Genomic DNA, 25,190 nt, shown 5'->3' with positions numbered 1-25,190 from the left:
CATTTGAAAGGCTCCTACTGTATCCATGGTGTCAGCCACGCACTGTGCACTTTGCCAGCAGCTGCACCTAGATGGACTTGACTTATCTTCTCTACTTTATACACCTCCAGTAATGACCGTTTGTGAAGTTGATGTGTATATGTGATAATAAATATTCTTTGCTTTTTATTTGCAGGGAAACTGGGTCATGGTGATACCAATCGTGTGTATAAACCCAAAGTGGTGGAGGCGCTCCAAGGAATGTTCATACGCAAAGTTTGTGCTGGCAGCCAGTCATCTCTTGCCCTTACTTCTACTGGTCAGGTAAGAGATATTCCTAAGCCACTAGTTATTACGTTTTGACGTACATTACATTACATTATTAAATTATATATACTGTTATCTATTCATTTTTAGGTGTACTCTTGGGGCTGTGGTGCTTGTCTTGGCTGTGGTTCGTCCGAGGCCACTGCGCTACGGCCAAAACTGATCGAGGAACTTGCCACAACCAGAGTGGTAGACATCTCTATAGGAGACAGCCACTGCCTTGCCTTATCACATGGTAAGGAATCAATGCAAACCCACTGAATTGAGGACATAAATCTATGGCTCTGTCTGGTATGCGTAAGTGGTTGGCAGTTCAAATATATGAAAATTAGGCTGTAGGGATAGAAGTACAGTGCTTTCAATAGATAATGTGCTATTTTTTAACAGTATACCAATTGTTCAGCTGGCAAAATGGCTTTCATAAAAATAAAAACTTACAATCTAGGACCCAAGTCTCTCCTTCACAGCTTCATTATCATCCCTATCATATTCATTATGGCACCTAACCTGACTAAGGTCTAAACAGTGCAGTTAGTTTTGTGATCTTTTATAAATATTTTGACTTTCAGTGTATTGCATAAAGCATTATAGAACTCTATTGTAATCTCTGTAAACAATGGCTGGTGATTGGGTGCTGTTGGATATGTGACTATTCTTAAGGTTGTACTGTAAGAGTTGTGTGAACACTAGTTTGTGATATTGGAGAGAGGAAGGCAGAAGGGTATGTGCTGAGTCAGACTCAGATAAGGCGAAGCAGGGGGGCCTCACGCATGATGTCAGAGACAATTTGACGCTGTGTACTTAAACGGAACATGCTGTTCACGTGCAAAATGGTCATGCTAGTTTCATCTGCTTTTTAAAAATACATTAAACTGAAATGTGACTTATGAAATTGTGTGCAGTAATATGAAATAGTTGCCCTTTTTTATTTAACTTTTTTTTCCCGTGTGTATGTTTTTCTTACAGACAATGAAGTGTATGCCTGGGGGAATAACTCCATGGGTCAGTGCGGTCAAGGGAATTCCACTGGCCCCATCACTAAACCCAAGAAGGTGATTGGCTTAGATGGAGTGGCCATTCAGCAGATCTCAGCTGGCACCTCCCACAGCCTGGCGTGGACTGCCCTCCCAAGAGACAGGTTTGCAAGGCTGTTGAACCCTATTATAATTTTTTTCCTTGTATGTAAATGAACAACATATTTCTTACACTTTTGTACCATTAAGTTTATTCATTCCTATGGAAAGACGTTCTTTTTATCTTTGTCTTTTTCCTTCTTCTAATTATTTTTTCAACATTTCCATATCTAATATTTTAATCTTTTGTGTATGTATACAGGCAGGTGGTGGCTTGGCATAGGCCATACTGTGTTGACCTAGAAGAAAGCACTTTCTCTCACCTGCGCTCATTTCTGGAACGATACTGTGACGGTATTAATAATGAGATCCCACCGCTGCCTTTCCCATCTTCCAAGTACGAGTTCTGCCACTACCATTGACTTAAGTCAGGCTAGCACCAAATTTAATTTGACAGGAATGAAAATGAGGCTGTTAGAAATAGAAGTATAGTGCATTGAAAGGATTGTACTGCTTTCTGAAAAACAGTTTGGAAATTTGAGAGCTTTTTTATACAGACTGTGCCATTGTCATAGCAATAAAGTTCTTTATAATATCTAACCTGACTATATGTTCTATAGACAAGTGGAGGTTGCTTTGTGCATTACATATCACTAGAGAATTAAAGCTGCTGCTAATGTTGTTTATTTGAGATCAAGTTCCAATTGATTTTCTAAGCCATCCTACAGATTATTAAATATTAAGAGTGAGTTCCTGCAACACAGAGGGAGTAATTTTTTTTTTAATGCCAACAGGGAGCATCATAACTTCTTAAAACTATGTCTACGGCTCTTGTCCAATCACCTGGCTCTAGCGCTGGCAGGTGGCGTGGCCACCAGTATCTTGGGACGGCAAGCGCGGCCACTTCGCAATCTGCTTTTCAGACTGATGGATGCGTCGGTACCGGATGAAATCCAGGAGGTCGGTGTTTACTTTTGTCTTTCAACATATTTGTTGCTGTGATGGATTACTGTGGCCTGTATTTTTGTCTGATCTCTGTGTGCATGCTGTAGGCTGTCATCGAGACTCTGTCCGTGGGAGCGACGATGCTGCTGCCTCCTTTGAGAGAGAGAATGGAGCTACTGCACTCGCTTCTTCCTCAAGGACCAGACCGCTGGGAGAGCCTTTCCAAAGGACAGGTAAGTATTTGCGCCTCTTTGTAAAGAACAGACCATTTAAGTCAACTTACAAAAGCCTCTGTCAGTCATATGTTTGTTTTTTTGGTCACAGAGGATGCAGCTGGACATTATCCTTACTAGTCTGCAGGATCACACCCATGTGGCTTCTCTGCTCGGGTACAGCTGTCCTCCAGATGCCTCTGAGCCTCCCTCTGTACCCTCCGACTCTACGCATGTGCCTGGCACTCATCCTGATACACATCCTGATACACACTTGGCAGAAATCCTCATGAAAACTCTCCTCAGGAACCTGGGCTTTTATACGGTCAGTTCTGCTGATTAAGATCTTGAGGCAGCGTTTGTGCTGACAGCCGGATTTGCTTTATCTTTATCTTGATTTACACACTTTGTTTAATGATTGTGTTGCCAGCAAAAAGTGTTTCCCTTATTTCGAGACTGTCGTCAGTAAAAGTAAATGTTTTTTTGGCATTAATTTTCCATAGATATATTGCATATGTATACTGTGTGTATTTGGGTAAAATATTATTTAATTTACTGTGGTTTGTCAATCCGTTATGATATTTTAAAGATATATATAATAATCTGTGATGTTCCACTAATTCTCTTATCAGTCTAGTGCGTCTTGGCTAGGTAAAAATGTAAACACTGTCTTAAATGAATGTAAACTCCTTCAAGATGATCAATTATGTTGTATCTGTGTGTAACTTAGTGTAAATGCTGCATGTGATATATGCTTCGTACTATCTTCTCAACCTGTTTTCCTGTGTGTTAACCTAACAGGACCAAGCTTTTGGAGAGCTGGAGAAGAACAGTGATAAGATCTTGCAGGGAACATCTTCGTCCGATAGCAGCCAACCAGCTCACCTCCATGAACTTCTCTGTTCTTTACAGAAGCAGTTACTGGCCTATTGCCATATAAACTCTGTTACAGAGGTACATGCACAACCAAATACATATACATATCCACACACAAATTTAATTCCTGGAAAAATCATGTTTATTGGATCTGAGTGGGCTTTGCTTCCACGTGTTGATCTGTGTTTTTCAGGGCTCCAGTAGTGTGGCCCTCCTGCACAAACACCTACAGTTATTATTGCCTCACGCCACAGATATCTATAATCGCTCTGCAACTCTTCTGAGAGAAAGCTCTGGAAATGGCAGCGTGCGTGAGAAGCTACGAGGTATGTCAATGTACACTCGTATAAACTCATTATCTAAACGCTAATGGTCCTGCTAATTTTGCCTGTACCCGTTTCTGGCAGATGTGATCTACATGTCTGCAGCAGGAAGTATGCTCTGTCAGATTGTGACGTCCTTGCTGTTGTTGCCTGTTTGGGTGGCACGACCATTGCTCAGTTACCTCTTAGACCTGCTTCCCCCTCTGGACCGTCTCAATAGACTTCTACCTGCCGCCACACCTCTGGAGGAACAGGAGCTTCAGTGGCCACTACATGGTAAGATTTTGTGCATATATATATATAAGCCACTCAACACTCAAGAGCCATACTTCTCCCGTTCAGTTAAACTTCTTAACTTCTTAAGACTATTCCTTCTTCCTGTAGGCACTCCAGATCTGGCCGATCCAGTATGTGTGTCAGGACCGGCACAGTGCTGGGTGTGGTTGGTGGATCTGGAGCGTACCGTAGCGTTGCTGGTAGGACGTTGTCTCGGAGGAATGCTGCAGGGAGCCCCTCCCTCACCAGAGGAACAGCACACTACCCATTGGCTCAAAACACCGCTTTTTAGTAACGGCTTGGAGACTGATATACCCCAGCTTGGTATGGACATGCACTGCCATGTTTTCTTTTGAAATCTATGGAAGTAAAAAAATGCTTTGTGTATGTGTTAAAGCTGAAATGGCGTATGTGTTTCAGATGTGTGTATAAGCTCTCTGCTGGAGGTGGCTCTGTGTGGAAATGAGGAGCAAAGACCATTTGACTGCCAGCTGCGTGCTGACATGAGCGTGCTGGTTGATTTGTCTCTTGGATCAACTAAAGAACCCACACACAGCTTGTGGACAAACATGCAGGACTATGCCATCAGCAAGGGTAAGGCAGAAAAACAGAACATATATTGAGGAATATGGAAATGATTCGCTGCTGCTTAGCTTTACCTAAATGCTTGTAGAGTCTAAAAAGTCAAGGGAGCTCCACCCACAGTAAAATCTCAATGGTCCAAATTGTCTTATTCCACCCGATTTCTTTTAAATAAAGCCATTTGTTTCTGAATGTAGAATGACATATTTAAGCTTAGATTATTGGTTAAAAACGCAGAACTAATTTTGCCATTAGCATGAATCACTGGATTTCATTTGTGCAAACAATGTCTTAGATGACCTGTTTATTTAGTCTTCTGTGTGTGTCTTTGTGTAGATTGGGACAGTGCATCATTGCCGAATGAGGCTCTGTTAGATACAGTGTCCCGCTTTGTGCTTGCTGTCCTGCTGAAACACACAGGGCTGCTGGGACAGGCGTGTGGAGAGGGCAGGTATGACATTATATTCTACATCACTCTAGAGAATTCTACACTGTGGACACTACTAATTAATTTATTTTCTGTTTCCTGTCTTTCTACAGATATCAGCCATGTAAACTCTTAGCAGAGGTGTATCGCAGTGTGTATAAGGTGCGGAATCGCCTCTTGGCGTGCAAGAACATGGAGCTCATCCAGACCCGTTCGTCATCACGGGAACGCAGAGTATGATTCTTATTTATTACAAATCATATTTTTATTATAACACTTTAGGATCGTTGAAGAAAGAAATACAATGAAAAAACCTCTTTTTATTTTGGAGTGAATTATTTCTTTGAGATCCTACAAAAATTCTTGCATTTTAATATTGGACCCCATTACAGGTACTTCTCATAAAATTTTAATATTGTGGAAAAACTAAATCTTTCTGTAATTTATTTCAAAAAGTGAACATTTTAGTTTCATTACATGTAAAGTAAAACATTGTATTTTTTTTGTTGTTGTTTGATTTGATTAGAGCTTACAGCTCATAAAAAGTAAAAATCCAGTATCTCAAAATAATAGAATATTTATATTTGCATTTCATTGAATGACCATCTCTAAAATAGAAATTCCATGTATATATTTTTCTGTGATGCCAAAATAATGGGGAAAACTGCTCAATTGACAATGGTCCAGAAGACGATCATTGACACGCTCCACAAAATCAGTCATAGACGGTCATTGCTGAAAGGGGTGGCTGTTCACAGAGTCACCTATAAATGCAAAGTTTACTTAAAGAAAGAAAAAGATGTTCAAGCAATAGGGATGAACACTTGGGAGAGTGAAATGAAGCTGGAGTCAGTGCATCAAAAGTCTCCAAGCTTAGACATCTTCTGGAAAAGAGCTACCAAGACACTACCAAGGGGAAACAGTGTGAAGTTTGGTGTGTTTGTCCATTGTGTTTTATCAAGTCAAACGTCAATGCAGCCTTCTGTCATGTGATTTTGGACCTTATGAAGATACTCATTTCCATTTCCAGCAGGACCTTAAACCTGCCCACAGAGCCAAAACCACTTCCAAGTGCTTTGCTGACCATGATATTACTGTGCTTGATCTTTCAGCCAACAGGCCTGACCTAGGCTCCATGTAGAATTTATGATATATTTTTAAGAGGAAGATGAGAAACCGTTGATCCAACAACACTATTGAGCTAAAGCTTAATAGTGCCTCAGCAGAGCTACAGACCGATCACTTCCATGCCAATCCTCACTGATGCTGGAGTTTGTGCTTTTTTTCATTGATTTTAGGAAATGTTCCTAGTATATAAATATATGAAAGTTTCACTTTTTGAAATTTTTTGTACCTGTATATGTAATGCCATGTCTTTTCCTTTGTGCAGATCTCTGATAATGTGGACTCTGTGGAGATGGACCCACAGGAACACTCTTTTACTCGAACTATAGACGAGGAGGCTGAGCTGGAGGAGAGAGACAGAGAGAGAGAAAGAGAGGAGGGTCATCAGGAGCAGGAGGATGATGAGGAGGAAAGAGAGCATGAGGTCATGACCGCAGGAAGTAAGTTCTGACACATTTGTGAGGGGCATGTGTGTGTGTGCTGATGCTGGCTGATGCTTTGGGTGGCATTGAGCAAAATTGTCACACACATTCTTACACACTTTGTGTCCTTTGACTGTTTCGTTCCTTTTTTGAGATCATAGTTATTACACCTAAAAATAAATATTCTGCTGTTTTTTCCCTTTTATCTTTCCAAAACCATATGAGATATATATTTAATACAATAAAAGTGCATTTTTACATGGCTATCAATCTCCAAAAAAAAAAAGCATATACCGTAGGTTTGGAATAAAATGAGAGTGAGTAAATAATGCCAATTTTAATTTATTAATAAAGATATATTTAAGAATTGGTTTGACAGTCTAAATTGCATTGTACTAAAATGAGCCAAACAATATACACTACAATTTAAAAGGTTCTTATTGTCCTTTCTTCACCAAAGCTATGTTTGTTTGCTCAATAAACAGTAAAAACACTAATATCGTAAAATACTATAAAATTTTTGTATTTTTTAATATTTTAATGTATTTTTATACCCTGTAATGCTGCTTAACATCCGATTAGAAACCATGATACTTTTTATGTAAATTTAAAATTCAAAAGAACGCCATTTATTTTTAAATGTAAAAAGTGTTTGTTAATGAGAAAGTCTTGAGTTTAATGCATGGTAGCGCATTATCTTCGATAATCATAATTGTTATACATGGCATTGTGTAATATTCAACAATAAGGACTTTTTAACAACATCATGCTGCTTGGCTGCTTCCCTAACCTGGCCGCTCTGTGTCTTATGCCTTGGCGGACACAGAAATCTTTCAATGTTTCCTATCAGCACGGGAGGCAGCGCGGGGAAGAGACCGAGATCGATCCGGAAGCATGAGCATACAGGAAGAGCCGTCTCAGCCCGGTCCAGAGCGTAGGAGCAGCACGACCCCTCAGGAGGGACAGGATCTTTACACCACCGCATGCAATGCAGTCATCCACCGCTGTGCCATGCTCCTGCTGGCCGTCAGCACGCCGCTCGCTCAGCACATTAATCAGCAGCCCCTGACAGGCGGGGTCAACCAGGACGGAGGCGGCTTTATAACGAGGTGTGTAGCGTCATCAGTACATTTAACTGATTTAACATGTGTAAGCATGACTTGAGTCTTTCGAGTCACAACCCTTATCTCGCTGAACTCGTTTACCTTTCCAGTCTGCTCCAGCGCTGCCAGTCCTATCCAGGAATGCCTGACCTACTTTTCTAGATTTCACATTATGCAGTTGCAAGACACCTAGTGCGCTGCCCTAATTTTGAAGAACCTGACCCAGTAGCTATTAAATACAACAGATACATAATTTCAATAAAGAAAAAACATTCTTTAGTAGTCATTTATATTGAGGTCACATTTTAATGACAGGATTATGTTATGTCCGCTCACAGGGTTTGTAAATTCCCATTTTCTTTTTGTGTGTAGGAGTGAGAGCCTGTCGGCAGAGAGTCGGTCCATCCAGAGCAGTCCCAGCTATAGACTCACAAAATCCAGGAGTGAGTCTGATCTCTCCCAACCAGAGTCTGATGAGGAGGGATATTCACTGGTGAGATGTGACACATGTGCACACTTCCTTATCTGCTTTGCTTGATTTATAACTGTATCAGTTGCATTATGTAACCTCTCTCTGTGACCCGTTTCAGAATGTGAGGAGGAATGTGGATCTGGATTTAGCTTTCACTCCTAAAAAAAGAGGTAATGGCCCCGCCTTTAACACACTGAGCTGTAGACGTTGGACACACTGTACTACTCTCTTAATCTGTATGTTTGTGCTAGAGTCTATTTGTGTACACATGTAATGTCTATTTTTTTTCTGCGTGGCTCCATGAAATAAGATGACAGGTGGGTTCTTGCTGGCATCTTTACAACCTCTACAGGTGTTGCCAAATTTATTCCCCAAGCCCAAAATATGCCACAGCAAATTTCTTTAAAAAATATAACAATTGTATAAAATAGTACTTGCAATACTTATTCCTTATCTTTATACGTGTCCAGGCATGCACCCAAGAAAAGTGCAGTTTATGGCAGAACTCAAATACCTGTCTGTCCTGTTTACCCATTCACATTTCACCTATAAATTATACACATTTGTGCTGGAAATTTTGCATTGGTTCTGGTGGCCTTTATTATGAAACATGGGTTAAAATAAAAAATAAAAAAAATAATTTGTTCATGCAGTAGATCATAGGATGCTAATTTCACTGTTTTTGCTTTTATTTCCTTATCTGTATGTACTGTAAACTGTAACACATTCACAGCACTTCCAGAACACAGTCTAAATTTGCTCTGTTGTTGTTGTTTTTTTTTTATTCATCAGTGAAATAATGTAGGGAATAGTGAATGAAAATAAAAAAAATATCATATCATACAAATAGCTCTATTCACAGAAAAAAATTGTTAGAAGCCACAATGTAATACTGCAAATTTAGTTTTAATGGTTAAATTATATTTTATTATTTGCTCATTATTATAAAATCTGTTAAACAGATTTTCGTCTTGTGTTTTCAAGGTTTTCTGTACAGTTCTCCAGATTCTTCAGCTGACTGGTTTGGAGGACGCTCAGCTCGTGAGTGTTTGTACAGCTCTCAACAGTCCTACGAAGAGTCGGACCTCGATCTGAGCCATTCATTCAGGCTTCATGCACTCATCGAGAACATAGTGAACTTCATCAGTGGAGATGTCGGGAATGCTCCTGCGTTTAAGGAACCAGAAGAGAGTGTGTCCACCAGCCCACAGGCCATTATTATAGCTATGGAGCAGCAACAGGGTCGAGCAGAGGTATGTTTAGTCTCTTTTATTGCCTGTCTTCTCTTCCACCCACCGGTTTGGTTTATCTTGTGCTTTTTGTGTATTTATATAGCTGCGTCTGGAGGCCCTTCACCAGATTGTGGTGTTGATTTCTGGGATGGAGGAGAAAAGCAGTCAGACAGGCTCTGGAGGTGGAGCTGGACGCACAGGCCTCAGTTTTCACTCGGCCTCTCTGCTAACATCAGTCAGATTGCAGTTCCTGTCAGGTTGTTTTGGCCTTGGTGCTGTCAGCAATGGGGGCCCGAAAGGGGAGAGTGTCCAACTGCACCATTACCAGGTAATTGTTACATGGATCTAATCTTAGACTTGTTTCAGAGGTACTAAAGAGGAGAAAATCGATTTGAATGTGTTATACTGTATATATCTGTATAGTTTATACATTATAAGGATCCATAAAATTTATCAGACTGTCTGTGAGCAATTTGGTCCTCCTAAACTGGGCTTGAAGAGTTCTGATAAATAATCGTATTTAATAATCTAATATCATAATTAGTAATTGTTTGTTACTATTTATGTTATGTTCTTTTCTTGTAGGATGGAGTCAGAGCAGCCAAGAAAAGTTTACAGATGGACATTCAGACAGCTGTTCATAAGATTTATCAGCAGCTGTCAGTCACATTAGAGAGAGCCCTGCAGGCTAACAAGCACCACATAGGTAATGTGTTTGAGCACACATTCAGTATGTTCATTTATGTAGTGTATATTATAATGAACATACAGTATATTTACGATGCTGTTTGTGTTAACAGAGGCCCAGCAGAGGCTGCTGTTGGTGACGGTCTTTGCTCTAAGTGTTCGATACCAGCCTGTCGATGTATCATTAGCTATCTCCAGCGGTCTCTTGGACGTTCTCTCTCAGCTTTGTGGAACGGAAACCCTGCTTGGACAGACACTGCAGCTCCTGCACAAACCTGCAGGCTCTCAGCTCAGCACTGCACTTAAAGTGGCCAGCACCAGACTGCTACAGATACTAGCCATCAGCACTGGGTACTGGTTGTTTTAAATAGTAATAATATTTTACATTTTATCTTTGTAGTGTTATTTTTCAGAATGTAATTAGGTTTGCTTGGTCACATCACACTTCACACTTCTCTCAGCAGGTGTAGTTGAAGACAGATTTGTTAACTTTTGCTCTGTTACATCTTTTTATCAGGACATATGCAGACAGGTTGAGTCCTAAGGTGGTCCAGGCTCTGCTGGATCTTCTGTGCAGTCAGCTGAAGACTCTGCTGGCCCAGGCTGCTGGAAGCACTCTCAGTGCAAGTACAGAACTGCAGGAGAAGACTGATGACTGCGCAGATGCTCAGAAAAAAGATTTTCGAGGTAGGATAATTGCAAGTCAGCAGCAACATGCTCACGAGTTGCTTAACTGTGTGTTTTTTACATGCTGCTTTTATTTTGATGTAGCGTTGTTACGTAAGAGACACACGGCAGAGCTGCACCTCGGAGACTTCTTGGTGTTTCTGCGGCGAGTTGTCTCTTCCAAAGCCATTCAGTCCAAGATGGCCTCTCCTAAATGGACTGAAGTCCTTCTCAACATTGCTGCTCAGAAATGCTGTTCAGGTAGTACATCGATTTCCCGACCACATTGTCATGTCTGTGTGCCAGGGGTGTCAAAATTAATCATAGCAGTCTATTAAAGCAGCCAGTGTCTACGATCTCATCAGTAATAATAAAATGGCAATAATGTGGATTAAAAAAACTAAAACCCATAACTAAGATTGTCTGTAAACCTTCGAAACCGAAAGTGCTTTTCCTAATCACTTGTAATTGTCTTTCCCCCTTTATTACATTTATATTTGTTTAGATGTTTTGAAGCTATATTTAGGCCTACTTTGAATCCTTAACAATAATTAATTAGATATTAATATAATAATATAGCATATAATTATTTAAAAAAAGTAGCCTGTTTATATAATTGAATAAAAAGGCTCAAAATATATATTTTTTATAATCGTGAGGCATTGTGATGCATCGTGATATAGAGTTTAATCAAATTGTTGATATGATAATTGTATTTGTGTGCTATTTTTCAGGCATTCCGTTGGTTGGTAATTTGAGGACACGGCTGTTAGCACTGCATGTTTTGGAAGCTGTGCTTCCTGCCTGTGAGAGCAGCGTGGAGGACCATCAGATGACCCAGGTCTAATTTCCCACACCTCTATTGTGCTCTTTTTTTTTTAATTATGACATATGTGTTGCAGAGTTAAATGAGTTAGTCTTTTTGTGGTAGGTGGTGGAGAGATTGTTCTCGCTGCTCTCGGACTGTATGTGGGAGGCACCTGTTGCTCAAGCCAAACACACCATCCAGCTGAAAGAGAGAGAGCAGGAACTCAAACTACAGGTGAGGGAGATACAGCCAGTCAAGTGTAAGAGGTTGTAACACTTTAAAATGTACTTAATGCCTTTGAATGCCATCTTGTTGTTTTAGGGTGAAGCAGAGGAGGAAGAAGAAAATTTGCCTATCCAGGAAGTAACCTTTGACCCCGAGAAAGCACAGTGTTGTGTGGTGGAAAGCGGACAGGGATTGACACATGGCAGTGGAGGCAAAGGTTACGGCCTGGCCTCCACTGGCATTTCCTCGGGCTGTTACCAGTGGAAGGTTCTACACACTGATTTTTTTTTTTTTTTTTTTTTACACTAAAGTTGAAATTTGGGGAAAAAAATACAGTCCAAAAGTGGTAATACAATGAAAAATTTTAGCAATCTAAACTTTTCTATGTTGAAGTATTTTAAAATCTGATCTCTGTTGTGGCAAAGGTGATCACACGATCCTTCAGAAATCTTCTAATATGCTGCTTTGGTGCTCAGGAACCTTTTTCTTATTATGTTAAAAGCAGTTGTGCTTTTTAATATTTTTGTGGAAACTGTGATGCATAATTTTTTTTTTAGGATTCTGTGATAAACAGAAAGTTTAATAGATTTTAATTCAAATAAAAATATTTGTATATTTATGACTTTTAGTGAATATAATGCATCCATGTTGAATAAAATTATTGAATTCATTTTTGAAAACATCTTACTGACCCCAAACTATTGAATGGTAGTGCGTATTTGTGCACACAGCTTCATGTAAGCGTGTATGATTTGTTTTTTTAGTTCTATATCGTGAAGGAGAATCGTGGAAATGAGGGAACGTGTGTAGGTGTGTCACGCTGGCCCGTGCATGATTTTAACCACCGCACAACAGCCGACATGTGGCTCTACCGTGCATACAGCGGAAACCTCTACCATAATGGAGAGCAGACCCTCACACTGTCCAGCTACACACAAGGAGACTACATCACCTGTGTGCTGGACATGGAGGCCAGGACTGTGTCCTTTGGCAAGAACGGAGAGGTACGGGGCAGCCCACTTATAAACACACAAATATTCAACCATTCAGAAGATGAGCTGAAATACACTTGATCTGTCTTACATCTTACGTGCTAATCCATGAGGCTCTATGTTGCAGGAACCCAAACTGGCCTTTGAGGATGTCGATGCTACAGAGCTCTACCCCTGTGTCATGTTCTACAGCAGTAACCCTGGGGAGAAGGTAAGACACGAAAGCACTGATGTTGATTTTAAACTGTTTCTTCTGTTTATCTAAAATAACACCGATGAACTGTTCAGACTGCATAATCATGTTAGTGGAAGGTCAAACCCTGATTGCTCCACCTACAACATAAGCACAAAATTCTTGATTTTTGTTCATCCTTTGGGTCAAAAACAAAATTTGAACATTTTTTTGAACAGTACATACACTGCTGTAAAACAAATTATGTATAAAAAAACATTGCTATAAAGCAAATTTTTTAATGTGCATAATTTTTCAATCCAAGTAATAAAGCTTTTAGTATTTGATTTTACTTGTATCTGCTTTATTTTTTTTTTAGTAAAAATATTATTTAGGTTTAATTTTTTGTTTCAGTTTTAGTTAATTTCATTTATTTTTCTTAGCTTAAATGTATTTTATGCCGAGAGAAGGTAACATTTCTTTTTCTGTCAAATATTTATGCATCATTTCACCTGTATTTCAATTAACAAAAGTGTAATTTGGAGTATTTAGTTTTTATTTTGTAGTGATCACCTGAAAAAGAACAGTTCAGTAGAATACAGTGTAGCACTGACATAACAATGATATTAAACAGTATATGACCCACCCCTTCCCTGCAGGTAAAAATCTGTGATATGCAGATGAGGGGCACACCACGTGACCTGTTACCTGGTGACCCAATCTGCAGCCCTGTGGCCACTGTCCTGGCAGAAGCCACCACTCAGCTGGTCCGTATCTTACATCGTTCGGAGCGCTGGACTCAAACTATCAACCACAGCATCCTCCAGCGCCTCCAGCAGATCAGGGGCTGCCTGCGAGAAGGAGCTCCTCCAGCCGGGGCCACCAGACTGCGCAAGAGCCGCTCGGCACAGAGCAGAGAAGATCAGGACGAGAAAGAGGAAGAGCGAGAGGAAGAGAGAGGAAGAAGTGGGCGGCACGCAGCCGAGCTGTCGGAGGCTCACTTGCGGACGCTGTGCCACCAGGTGTGGCCGGTGTTAGCTGTGATAGGGGGAGTAGATGGTGGGTTAAGGATGGGGGGACGGTGTGTGCACAAGCAGACGGGGAGACACGCCACTCTGCTGGGTGTGGTGAAGGAGGGGAGCACATCAGCTAAGGTGCAGTGGGATGAGGCGGAGATTACCATCAGGTGAGAGATGGGCATCTGTTTGAGTGCTTTATATGAATGTGAAATTACCATCAGGTGAGAGATGGGCATCTGTTTGAGTGCTTTATATGAATGTGAAATTGAGGCTTTTACCTCTCTCCTGCTCCCCAGAGCTCTCCTACTTTTCTGCTCTCCTACTTTTCTGCTCACTTTTCTTCCTCCCTAATCATTTCATTGACTTTTTTGCTTTGCATTAGCTCCATGACGTTGCATGTTCCCTGGCCCTCCTCCCTGCTCCCTCACTTTCTGTCTCTCTCTCTCTTTCTGTGTTTGGTTTGTCACTTCTTTTCATTGAAGCTTCCCCACTTTTTGGTCGCCCAGTGACACGCCGTTGTACAACTTGGAGCCAATCGAGCCTCTCCCCTTCGACGTCTCTCGTTTCCGCGGACTGAATGCGGCTCTGCTGCTGGACCTCACCGCCCTGGCAAGCCTGCAGGACGACGGCTCTAAATCTGCCTCTGGTCGGCGACACGAGAGAAGACATCACCATGAACCCAAGGAGGAACGGGAGAATGAGTCGCGCGCCAAACCGAAAGAGGGCACGGGAGACCTGCGCGTTTCGCACAGCTTAGATGAGGTTAGAGCTCGAGCGCCGCCCAACTCTCGCTCCGAGAGCGAGCTGGCTGCCTACACGCAGGAAGTCACACAACAGACTCCAGCCGAGGGACGGCGCAGGCTGCAGGAGATGGTGGGGACGCGCTCGCAGGAGGCGGCTGCGCAGGTGGAGGTGCATGCGGTGCAGTTGTCCTATCTGTATCTGGGAGCGATGAAGACCCTGAGCGTTCTTCTGAGCTGCAGTAAATACGCAGAGCTGCTGCTGATCCCCAAAGTCGCGCCTGACAGCGGTCATAACGCGGATTGCGCCAGCCCCGGGGTGAGCGTGTGTCAGGAAGAGGCGGAGCTGCGATCCGCTCTGCAGTTTCTGATGCGACACATGGTAAAGCGGGCGGTTATGAGGTCGCCCATTAAAAGGGCTCTTGGGCTGGCAGACCTAGAGCGGGCACAAGCTATGATCTACAAACTGGTGGTCAATAGCCTACTTGAAGAACAGGAAGGCCACAGTTCTAAACCAGGTATATCAGAAAACGTAAAACAAACCTGATAAACTTAAACTAACTTTATTTACAGAAGTTTTTGGGTGAAGCTTTTTTTTTGAATTTTTTTAAATTATGTGGTAGCTTAGTGAAATATAACTATATTTTTGTAATGCTTTTGGAAGAAATCGTGACTGTATTTATTTGGTAAAAAATATGGTTAATACAGTAATTTTGTAAAAAAAAACAAACATTACAATTATAGCAGCCATTACTTAGTCTTCTGTATCACATGATTCTTTAGGAATCATTCTAATATGATGATTCGAAAGTTAAAAAAAGAAAATAAATATCTGCATTTATTTGAAATTAAAATCTTTTGTACTATCTGACAAAATGATCTTAAGGCATCCTTTCTGAAATAATTTCTGACCCAAGCTGGTAGCTTATATAGCCTTGAGCTAACTATACAGTGTAATTTCTGCTATTTTTTTGTACAAATATTGCTTGAAATTATGTATGACTCCAATGAAATCTTAAAATAATTAGACTTAGCCAGAACTTGAAGGATAACTTGAAGTTTTCTTAAAAAATTGGTAGGACTGTTTATGTAATGCAAATATTTAAATGAACATAGAGTGTACTATATTAATAGAAATTATTATTTTAGTTTTATTTTTGTATTATTTCAAGTTTTTTTTTTTGGTTTTGACCAGGAATTTTTTGTTTTGGTGTATTTCTTGCAAGCTATACATTTTATTACTATTATTATTTGTGTTTTGTTTTTGTTTGTTTACAATCTTTCACAAAACATATTCTTCATAAAACATGTGTATGCGTGTGTTTTTAGCGGACACAGAGTGTGAGGAGTTAGAAGGAGACCAACAGTTTCAAACTCCGGTCACCACCTCCCCATCAGCCTCCAGCAGCACCTCCTTCATGAGCTCCTCACTGGAAGACACCACCACAGCAACCACACCTGTTACCACGGCCACCACACCTGTCACAGATGCCGAGACGGCACCGGCTTCTGAATCGCCTGGAGTTATGCCCCTCAGCCTGCTCAGGTACACACACACTTTGTCTCTTTGAGAGTGTGTGAACATCGAGTCCCTCAGTCTGTGTATCATGATTGATCTGCATGTGTATGTCTGAGCAGGCAGATGTTCTCCAGCTACCCTACAACCACCCTTCTGCCAGCACGTAGAGCTCAGACCCCTCCCGTCTCATCACTGCCCACCTCGCCATCAGACGAGCATGGCCGGAGACAGAGCCTTACGTCACCCGAGTCCCAGCCTGCCAGAACCACCAGCAGGACAGGTACTAATACATACAATGTTTGTTTCTTAATTGAGACGTTTTGTTCCAAATCTCTGAGACCACGTCTGAAATATTCTAAAATGTCTCCCTGGACCACAAAACCAGTCATAAGAGTACATTTTTTTGAAAGCTGAATAAATAAATATGTTTATTATGGTTATATAGGGTTTGTTATGATAGGACAATATTTGGCCGAGATTTATCATTAAATTATCTTATAATCTTTAAAGTTGTCAAATTAAATTCTTAGCAGTGCATATTACTAAGTTTTCTTATATTTACAGTAAGAAATTTACAAAATCTTCATGGAACATGATCTTTAATTAATGAAAGAAAAATCATTTTGACACGTACAATGTATTTTTGGCTATTGCTACAAAGATACCCCAGCGACATAAGACCAGTCCAGAGTCACAAATGTGTGTGTATATACATATATCTCCTATGGGATAATGGGGAAATACATAAGTGTAAAATTTGTAATTATACCACCAACTTTTTATTATGGTGGTGATATCATTTGTAATGTAAAAAATTTATTTAATTGGAAAGGCTGTCTTACAGATCTTTGTACATACATAGTCCTGTATTTTGTTGTAGCTGATTTTGTTTGTTTATTTGCTTCCAAGCATTATCAGACCCCAGCAGTCGTCTTTCCACATCTCCACCTCCTCCTGCCATAGCAGTTCCGCTGTTGGAAATGGGTTTCTCGCTCAGACAGATCATGAAAGCTTTGGAAGCGACAGGTAAAAACAGTCATTCTCATAACAATGTCATTTCCAATTTGAGAATTTCTGTTTTATGTTGTCAGACCTTCTGAGTGTGTGGTGTGTTGGTCTGTAGGTGCACGTGGTGAAGCAGATGCTCAAAACATCACTGTGCTCGCGATGTGGATGATTGACCACCCAGGCACGGCAGACTCTGATGAAGCCTCAGACCCCTGCTCCGGTGCGGCAGGAGGGGGTAAGAGCACAGAGAGGGGCTACCTGCGCTCACCGGGTGACATCCCCAATGCTGATGCTGCAGAGATGGAGGAGGGATTCAGTGAGAGGTATGACATATTGTGTTGTTGCATAAGTGTAAAAAAACGGTGTCTAGTTAATTTTTTTTAACCTATTTATCGTTCTGTTCTTTCTCTTTCTAGTCCTGAAGGTCTTGATCAAGATTTGGGCTCTTCCTCTGCTGGCCCTACTCCAAGAGGGCGCTCTGCAGCCAGCAGGAAACACCGCTTTGACCTGGCTGCGCGTACATTATTAGCTCGAGCAGGTACAGGGATCTCTAGAGTTACATCTATGTTTTCTATATCGACTAGTCAGTGGATTATCTAAACAGCTAGCTTTTAATGAAGTCCTGTATGATGAGGCTGGTTTTAGGTTAATCTGACCCTGAGGAGAATAAAGAATTCTGAAAAAATGTTAAGCAGCACAAACTGTTTTCCTCATTGGTAATAATAAATGTTTCTTAAACGTCAAATATATACATATTTAAATGGTTTCTGAAGGATATTGACTGCTAGATATTTAGTTCTGTTGTCAATAAATATATATATATATATATATATATATATATATATATATATATATATATATATATATATATATATATATATATATATATATATATATATATATATATATATATATATATATATATATATACCCACTTATTTTAAATTGTAATAATGTTTCACAATATTTAAATATCTACTTTTATGCAGTATTGGTGAGCATAAGAGAGCTCTTTCAAAATCAAAAGCTTTCTTTTCTGCAGGGTTTAGTTCCATCCCTAATCAAACACACATTATTGTCCCTTTCACACAATCCTGAACACATATGTTAGTTATTAGTTATTATTTAGTTATTTATATACATATTTTTACAGTAAGGAAAAAACTAGTTAAACTCGTCAGCTTCGCTAACTGTTGGGTCAACAAGCTTAACCAATTTAGTAACATTCCATTTTAAGAATCATCAAAACACAATAAATACTCCAGACCCCTTGTGTTTTTTTTTTTGTGTAGCTGGATTGTACCGCTCCGTACAAGCACATCGAACTCAAGCACGTCGAGAAGGTTCTGGACTGCAGCAGGAGCCTGGGCCACTCGGGGCGCTGTATGACTTCAATCTGGATGAAGAGTTGGAGCTGGAATTGGATCAGGAAGCCATGGAGGCCATGTTCACCCAGGAGCTTGCATCTGATTCCGACATTCTGGGAATGTGGATCCCGGAGGTACTGGACTGGCCAACATGGGTGTGTGTGACAGCAGCCTGGGGCTGCCGCTGCTTTACTACTCACCTTTGACCCCTGCACGGCTGTACACACAAACGCACACCTACACACTCATTCAGAGACACGCATATTGTACTTACATAACGTTTGCTCACTCACATCCTCATATTGGACACAGCAGCTCTCTCACTCTCACTAACAGTGGTGCATGTTTTGCCCGCACAGTATGAAAGCAGCAGATGCATAATGGGATGCTTCAGCCCTGATCCATGTTCCACCGGCTTTAAATCTTCATACATGTACGGCATACTCTCCAAACTGACCGCAGTTGCCTGGTTTTGTCTCGTTTGCCTGTGTGTTAGCATGTGTGTGAGACGGAGGACCGTGATGAGGTGGTCGTGTGTGAGCTGTGCGGGGTCAGCGTGTCCAGCTTCAACCAGCACATGAAGAAGAGTCACCCGGGCTGTGGTCGCAGTGCCAATCGCCAGGGTTACCGCAGCAATGGCTCCTATGTTGACGGCTGGTTTGGAGGGGAGTGTGGAAGTGGAAATCCCTATTATTTGCTCTGTGGCAGCTGCAGAGAAAAATACCTTAACATGAAGAGCAAGATCAAAGGACCACTGCCTGAGAGGTGAGAATTAGTGTTGGGCGATATCCTCCATAGTCAGCCTGATAGTTCGCAGACACACTATATTATCACGCTAATTTGTTTAGTTATTAGCTGGAAAGTGAACTAACTGTGGCTAAAAGCAACCCTAATGTTAGTGTAGTCTATTAATTACACATTATATTTTTTTTTCTCGTCAAGTAGCATATGGATGTCATGTCACAAATTTTAATTTAGCATAATTTAATAGAAACCTTGCACGTTACTAATTATAACGGTTATATTTCCTCAGGTATTTAAACAGCAGCTACAGAAAATGAGCAAGGAACATTTATATTATATTCAAAGAACGTCAGCACTGACTTCAATCTAGTGCGAGTTTATGAAATGTAACAAATAACTGAATAAATATCTTATATTTACATCACACGTACATCTGTACTTGGTTGTTTATGAAGAGCGAATTTGAGAGAACAGAAATCAAACTCGTGCGCTCAACAACAAAACTCTGGTGTATTAGAGATGACTCATCTGAATGCCTCTGATTGGCCAATTCTTTCATTAAATCAACAGAAGCATTTGTGAATGGTTAACACTGTAAAACACATAAATACAAATATGATAGAACAAATAACCCCCGTTATTGATTAGATACTAGTACTAGCCTTATAATAAAATTACTAATAATCATCTTGGCACTTCATCCACAGGCCATATCTCAGACAGTCATTGTTACACAATACTATTGTCTATTGGCACAAGCCTAGTGAGAATGAGATGTCGCATACATGTGTTGACATAGTTGAATTCATATTAATCGCTGATCTCCATTTTTCAGGTATAAAGGTCAAGCACCAGACTTGTTGGGAAAACAAGACAGCGTTTATGAAGGTATTAAAAGTGTCCATGTGCAAAACACACATATAAAACAAAAACATAATGCAGCATGTAATAAAAGCACCAAAAAAGGCGCGTAAAGTTTGCAATAATTATTAACAGCCACTGCAGACAGTGTGATTTGGTCAATGTGTCTGAACGCACGTTTTGTCCTGCAGAAGACTGGGACATGTTGGATGTAGATGATGCAGAGCGTCTGACTGGTGAGGAGGAGTTCGAGTTGCTCTCTGCTCCGCTGGGTCTTAGTGAGCGCAGACCCGTCCCCGAGGCTGTCCATTTTCCAGACACCGACCCACTCGGTGCCTCTGTTGCTATGGTCACCGCCACCAACAGCATGGAGGAGACTCTCTTGCAGATAGGTAAAATAATAACACCAATGTGCCTGTGTGACCCAGCCAGTGAATGCATAATGTCTTTTTACAGATATTTTGTATATGTATCTCCATGTAACTGCGTCTACAGGTTGCCAGAGCTCAGTAGATAAGAGCTCATCAGGTCGCTTGTCTTTGGGGGAGCAGGCAGCAGGTCTGCAGACATCTGCTGATCGTCTGGTGGCTCTGAAAAGAGTCACTGCGGCTGCACAAGTCCTGTTAGCCAGGACAATGGTCATGAGAGCGCTGTCCCTGCTGTCTGTTAGGTTAGTGTGTTTAGTGAGGTTGCTGTTTACGATTTAATTGCAGTATTAAAGTGTTTTTATTTTTTAAGCTATGATTCCTAAAGTATTTAGGAAATAATTCATTATTTTTAATTTCCACTTTATACAAACTTATGTTCTTTATTTAAAATGCTAAACCGACATATTTGTAGGCTTTTTTGTTGTTGTTGTTTTTATTAATATATATATTTTCTACAATTAACTATGTGTTTTTGTTAACTCATTTCTTCTTTTCAGTGGCTCTAGTTGCAGTTTAGCAGCAGGACTGGAGTCTCTGGGCTTGACAGACATTAGGACTCTGGTACGTCTGATGTGTTTGGCTGCAGCAGGTAGAGCTGGACTTTCTACAGGCCTTACACTAGGCCCTGGATCCTCTGAGCGCCCACGAGGGGCTAGCAAGCCAACCAAACCCATTTCTTGTTTGGCATACCTCAGTACTGCCGTTGGCTGTCTGGCATCGAACAGCCCCAGTGCTGCCAAACTCCTAGTCCAGCTCTGCACTCAGGTATTCAAATGAAAAAAACTTAAAAAGCTTGTAAATAGAGACTACCAAAAAAACCACTACATCTTTTTTGGTCTCACCCTGCCTTGCCTTGCTTTTCCTCTAGAATCTGATATCAGCTGCCACCGGAATGAATCTTACCACAGTAGATGATCCGATTCAGAGGAAGTTCTTGCCTAGTTTCCTGAGGGGAGTTGCAGAAGAAAACAAACTGGTGACGTCGCCCAATTTCGTGGTGACCCAGGCGCTGGTGGCACTGCTTGCTGATAAAGGTGCCAGGCTTCGACATGGCTATGACAAGGCTGAACTGGAAAAAAGAGGTTAGTTGATATCGAGCTGACAATGCAGCCACATTATTTACTCGTTCATGTTTTATCAGTCATTTATATTTTGTTATTGTTTTGTTTTGTTTAGTTAAATCTCATAAATCTGATTTGATTTGTTTGTTTTAGCAGCAGAGCTGTTGTTAGATGAAGCTTTGTTGTGTTGCAGCCTGAAAACCACAGCTTTTGCCACCAATCACCACCATGTTAATTTCTCATTTTTTTTCTCGTTGTGTGTGTGTGTATGTGTGTGTACCCATCTGTGTGTATGTATGTTTATTTCGCTCGCGGCTTGGCTTTGTTCTGCTCGGTCGTCGCAGGGTTAATGTCGCCTCTCTATGCCCAACTCTCCTGTGCCCCCCTTGCTGTAGGCCCATTGGAGCTGGCAAATGCGCTGGCGGCGTGCTGCCTCTCATCTCGGCTCTCGTCGCAGCACCGCCAATGGGCCGCGCAGCAGCTGGTGCGCACACTGGCGGCTCACGACCGAGACAACCAGAGCCGCCCGCAGACCTTCGCTGACGTGGCAGGAGACCTGCGGAAGTGGTCAACTTTCAGACTCGAAGCCCACCAGAGCAGGGTACGATTCCCCCCGGTGCTGAGTTTTTGCTGCATTTAAACAGCGCTGGATGGTTTCTGAAGCCGAATCATTTGGTATCTTTTAGGTGATCACATGTGGGTGGTGTAGTAAAAAAGGCCTTTTGGCAACTAGCGGGAATGATGGGACAGTCCGCATTTGGAATGTGACCAAAAACCTGTATACCCTGCAGCAGACATGTGTCTTTAATAGAGGGTGAGTTAAACTCTTTCGCCTAATTAGGCTTTTTCTTCACCCACTGAAATGTGATCTTTATGATCTTCCTTGTTTTCAGAGATGACACTTCGGACGAGTGCATGGGTAATCTGGGGTCTCCAGGCGATCCAAACTTGGCTCCGGTGGCTTGGAGTGTCAGTGGGAAGTACTTGGCTGCTGCCATGGAAAAAATAGTGAACATCTGGCAGGTCAATGGTGAGTCACTCATTATCACCATACTGTTCAAAAGTTTGGCAGGCATTATTCTACACTGTTTTAGTCTTCAGCATTGCATGATCCTGCAGAAATCATTCAAATATGTTAAATTGTACGTATATAAAATATAAAATGAGAATAAGAACATAAATGCGTAAGAATATAATATGCATGTAAATATTATCAAAATATATACTGTATGTGTGTTTGTGTATATGTGTGTGTGTATATATATACACATATACATTACACATATATGTAAACAAAAACTATTATGACTGCAATTAATCGTAATTAATAATTTGACAGCACTAAAAAATATTAGTTTCTTTTTTTAAAAAAGCAGCAGTAGTAGTGTCGATGTCAGCCAAGATTTGAGTTTAGTATTATTATTAATATTTGTAATAATTATTTGCATATTATAATTATATAGCTGTTGAAACAACTGACAGTAGTTGTCAGTGTTTTATAATTTATTTAGACAATGGAATAAATTATATACAGTGATTTTTCTGTCATGACATGAAAAATTATTATTGGCTTATAAATATTTGAATATTGGTGCGTGTTGTGTTTTTGCACTCAAGGTGGGAAGGCATCACTGGACCTGCAGCCTCATTGGGTGTCGTCTTTAGCTTGGCCAGAAGAGGAGGCAGGGTCACTGTGGGGCGGGGAGCCTCGAGAGCTGCTGCTGGTGGGTCGCATGGATGGGACACTGGGACTCCTCGAGGTCCTTGATGATTCTGATATGCAGAGAACTGAACTCCAGCACTGCTTCAGAAAAGATGGTACTGACGGTTTTTAAGAAACTGTAAACAAGACTACTTTTGGAAACTTTTTAACGTGTGTATCCATATGTGTCACTCTTCTCTGCAGTGGCTGTGATGCAGATTGCGTGGTACAGTGAGGATCGTCCCTTTGCAGTTGGGTATGCTGATGGAAAGCTTCTGATTGGATCTAAGGAGCCTTCAGAGAAAGGATCTGTGGTGGTTATTGATGCCCACAAGGTTAGAGTCATGATTCATCATAAACTGACACTCACATACATAAGCCTACAAGATGATGTACTTTTTATGCATTCTTGTATGTAATATTTCATGTGTGAAGAAGTGATTTAACACCTTCATCGGTTTACTGACAATAAAATCTTTGTTTGTTGCAACTGCAGGAAAGCATCAGTTCGTTGCGCTGGGCTCCTGGTGGGCAAGTGTTGCTAAGCTGTGCTAAAGAGGAGATTGTGCGTTTATGGTCGGGGACAGGTTTGGGTCAAAGCTGGACTTGTCTGCAAAGCATCACCCATCCTGCTGTTGTTAATGCTGTTTCCTGGTGCAGCCTGGCTGGTCAGGGACCTAAACCCCTCAACATGTTTGCCACGTACGTCCAGGCTGAGAGTACTGTAATACATGAGAGAACTGATTCCATCTGTGCTTTATTTAACTAGAAAAAATTCTATATAGCAGAAATATACTAGCATCCAAATTCTGGGGTCGGATTTTGAAAGAAATATCTTATGCTTTTCAGGCTGCATTTATTTAATAAGAGATGCTATAAAAACAATAATGTTTATTTTAATAATCATTAATAATCAATAAGATTATTTAATGTATAATAAATTAGTAAAACAGTGATTAGCATAACAGTGTAAATGTCTTTGAGTTCAGTGTGTCTTTGCTCAATAAATGTTTCAATTTCTTAAAAAAACAACTAAAAATATTACATTGCTCAGTCATTTGAACAATAGTTCAAATAATGTTAATAAATTTACAAATTCAAGTTCTGGCTCTATCTGCAATATATTACTGTCTGGTATATAATTTATCATCAGTGCTACTGTTATTGATTTATATTTCGTAAATTTGATTCACTGCACAATTACATGACCTTTCCAGTTACCGAAATCTAAATTGAATTGTTTCTTCATAAATGTGTAGTTATATTTTTACTATTTTCATTAAAAACTCTGCATTGTAAAGTATGTCCTTAACCTAAATTAAGAATGTGATCATAATAAAACACTGAAAATCTTTGTCTCACAGCTGTTGTCAGAGCGGTCTGGTATCTGTGTGGACGGTACCGCAGGACCCTTCATCATACTCACAGTCCAGCACTGCCTGCCCCGATGCCTGGTGGGAATCAGAATCCAAATCCAAAAGGATGGTAATGTGTCCTTACCTAGAAACAATTAAAAACTCTTGAATGCTTTCCCATCTGTACTTCCCTATGAGTTAGTGTTTGTGTTTACGTGTGTTTTCTCCGTCCAGCTGGACCCCCAGCGGTGTGAAGGAGCAGTGTGTGTGTTCCAGCTGCAGGGTCATATGACTCCTGTGCGGACGGTAGCCTTCAGTGCAGATGGGCTTGCTCTTGTGTCTGGAGGGGTTGGTGGACTTCTGAACATCTGGTCATTGAGGGTTAGTGTCTACCATGGACGCGCACTTGGACGCATACAGGCTAACTTACAATCCTAACAAACAAAGTGTTTTCATGATACG

General features: G+C 40.8%; 1 protein-coding gene across 7 annotated transcripts in view; it reads left to right on the top strand.

Annotated features, from left to right (window-relative positions):
- Positions 1 to 25,190, top strand: part of herc1 (HECT and RLD domain containing E3 ubiquitin protein ligase family member 1) — a 40,670-nt gene that overhangs the window by 6,815 nt on the left and 8,665 nt on the right. For 2 of the 7 annotated variants that reach the window (XM_043244991.1, XM_043244992.1), the window contains exons 8-58: positions 176 to 303; positions 397 to 541; positions 1,273 to 1,444; positions 1,642 to 1,776; positions 2,174 to 2,339; positions 2,432 to 2,557; positions 2,649 to 2,861; positions 3,338 to 3,490; positions 3,606 to 3,738; positions 3,820 to 4,011; positions 4,120 to 4,335; positions 4,432 to 4,605; positions 4,930 to 5,044; positions 5,134 to 5,254; positions 6,411 to 6,585; positions 7,394 to 7,676; positions 8,043 to 8,163; positions 8,261 to 8,312; positions 9,127 to 9,395; positions 9,478 to 9,702; positions 9,960 to 10,080; positions 10,175 to 10,412; positions 10,579 to 10,748; positions 10,833 to 10,988; positions 11,462 to 11,568; positions 11,659 to 11,769; positions 11,857 to 12,027; positions 12,525 to 12,764; positions 12,880 to 12,963; positions 13,584 to 14,110; positions 14,426 to 15,201; positions 16,013 to 16,229; positions 16,322 to 16,482; positions 17,112 to 17,228; positions 17,326 to 17,533; positions 17,627 to 17,748; positions 18,503 to 18,732; positions 19,074 to 19,342; positions 20,157 to 20,209; positions 20,374 to 20,574; positions 20,678 to 20,852; positions 21,108 to 21,375; positions 21,479 to 21,692; positions 22,016 to 22,272; positions 22,358 to 22,485; positions 22,565 to 22,701; positions 23,289 to 23,489; positions 23,578 to 23,708; positions 23,870 to 24,075; positions 24,738 to 24,858; positions 24,963 to 25,109. In XM_043244991.1, coding sequence (XP_043100926.1) covers positions 176 to 303; positions 397 to 541; positions 1,273 to 1,444; positions 1,642 to 1,776; positions 2,174 to 2,339; positions 2,432 to 2,557; positions 2,649 to 2,861; positions 3,338 to 3,490; positions 3,606 to 3,738; positions 3,820 to 4,011; positions 4,120 to 4,335; positions 4,432 to 4,605; positions 4,930 to 5,044; positions 5,134 to 5,254; positions 6,411 to 6,585; positions 7,394 to 7,676; positions 8,043 to 8,163; positions 8,261 to 8,312; positions 9,127 to 9,395; positions 9,478 to 9,702; positions 9,960 to 10,080; positions 10,175 to 10,412; positions 10,579 to 10,748; positions 10,833 to 10,988; positions 11,462 to 11,568; positions 11,659 to 11,769; positions 11,857 to 12,027; positions 12,525 to 12,764; positions 12,880 to 12,963; positions 13,584 to 14,110; positions 14,426 to 15,201; positions 16,013 to 16,229; positions 16,322 to 16,482; positions 17,112 to 17,228; positions 17,326 to 17,533; positions 17,627 to 17,748; positions 18,503 to 18,732; positions 19,074 to 19,342; positions 20,157 to 20,209; positions 20,374 to 20,574; positions 20,678 to 20,852; positions 21,108 to 21,375; positions 21,479 to 21,692; positions 22,016 to 22,272; positions 22,358 to 22,485; positions 22,565 to 22,701; positions 23,289 to 23,489; positions 23,578 to 23,708; positions 23,870 to 24,075; positions 24,738 to 24,858; positions 24,963 to 25,109 — 9,578 coding nt within the window. The remainder of the gene's footprint in view (positions 1 to 175; positions 304 to 396; positions 542 to 1,272; positions 1,445 to 1,641; positions 1,777 to 2,173; positions 2,340 to 2,431; positions 2,558 to 2,648; positions 2,862 to 3,337; positions 3,491 to 3,605; positions 3,739 to 3,819; positions 4,012 to 4,119; positions 4,336 to 4,431; positions 4,606 to 4,929; positions 5,045 to 5,133; positions 5,255 to 6,410; positions 6,586 to 7,393; positions 7,677 to 8,042; positions 8,164 to 8,260; positions 8,313 to 9,126; positions 9,396 to 9,477; positions 9,703 to 9,959; positions 10,081 to 10,174; positions 10,413 to 10,578; positions 10,749 to 10,832; positions 10,989 to 11,461; positions 11,569 to 11,658; positions 11,770 to 11,856; positions 12,028 to 12,524; positions 12,765 to 12,879; positions 12,964 to 13,583; positions 14,111 to 14,425; positions 15,202 to 16,012; positions 16,230 to 16,321; positions 16,483 to 17,111; positions 17,229 to 17,325; positions 17,534 to 17,626; positions 17,749 to 18,502; positions 18,733 to 19,073; positions 19,343 to 20,156; positions 20,210 to 20,373; positions 20,575 to 20,677; positions 20,853 to 21,107; positions 21,376 to 21,478; positions 21,693 to 22,015; positions 22,273 to 22,357; positions 22,486 to 22,564; positions 22,702 to 23,288; positions 23,490 to 23,577; positions 23,709 to 23,869; positions 24,076 to 24,737; positions 24,859 to 24,962; positions 25,110 to 25,190) is intronic. The other 5 variants (XM_043244996.1, XM_043244995.1, XM_043244994.1 and 2 more) reach the window with 5 other exon arrangements.

Source organism: Puntigrus tetrazona, chromosome 7, assembly GCF_018831695.1.
Source record: "Puntigrus tetrazona isolate hp1 chromosome 7, ASM1883169v1, whole genome shotgun sequence".
NCBI classification, from domain to species: domain Eukaryota; kingdom Metazoa; phylum Chordata; class Actinopteri; order Cypriniformes; family Cyprinidae; genus Puntigrus; species Puntigrus tetrazona.
The sequence above is the reverse complement of the archived record's forward strand: the minus strand, read 5'-3'. Positions and strand labels throughout refer to the sequence as shown.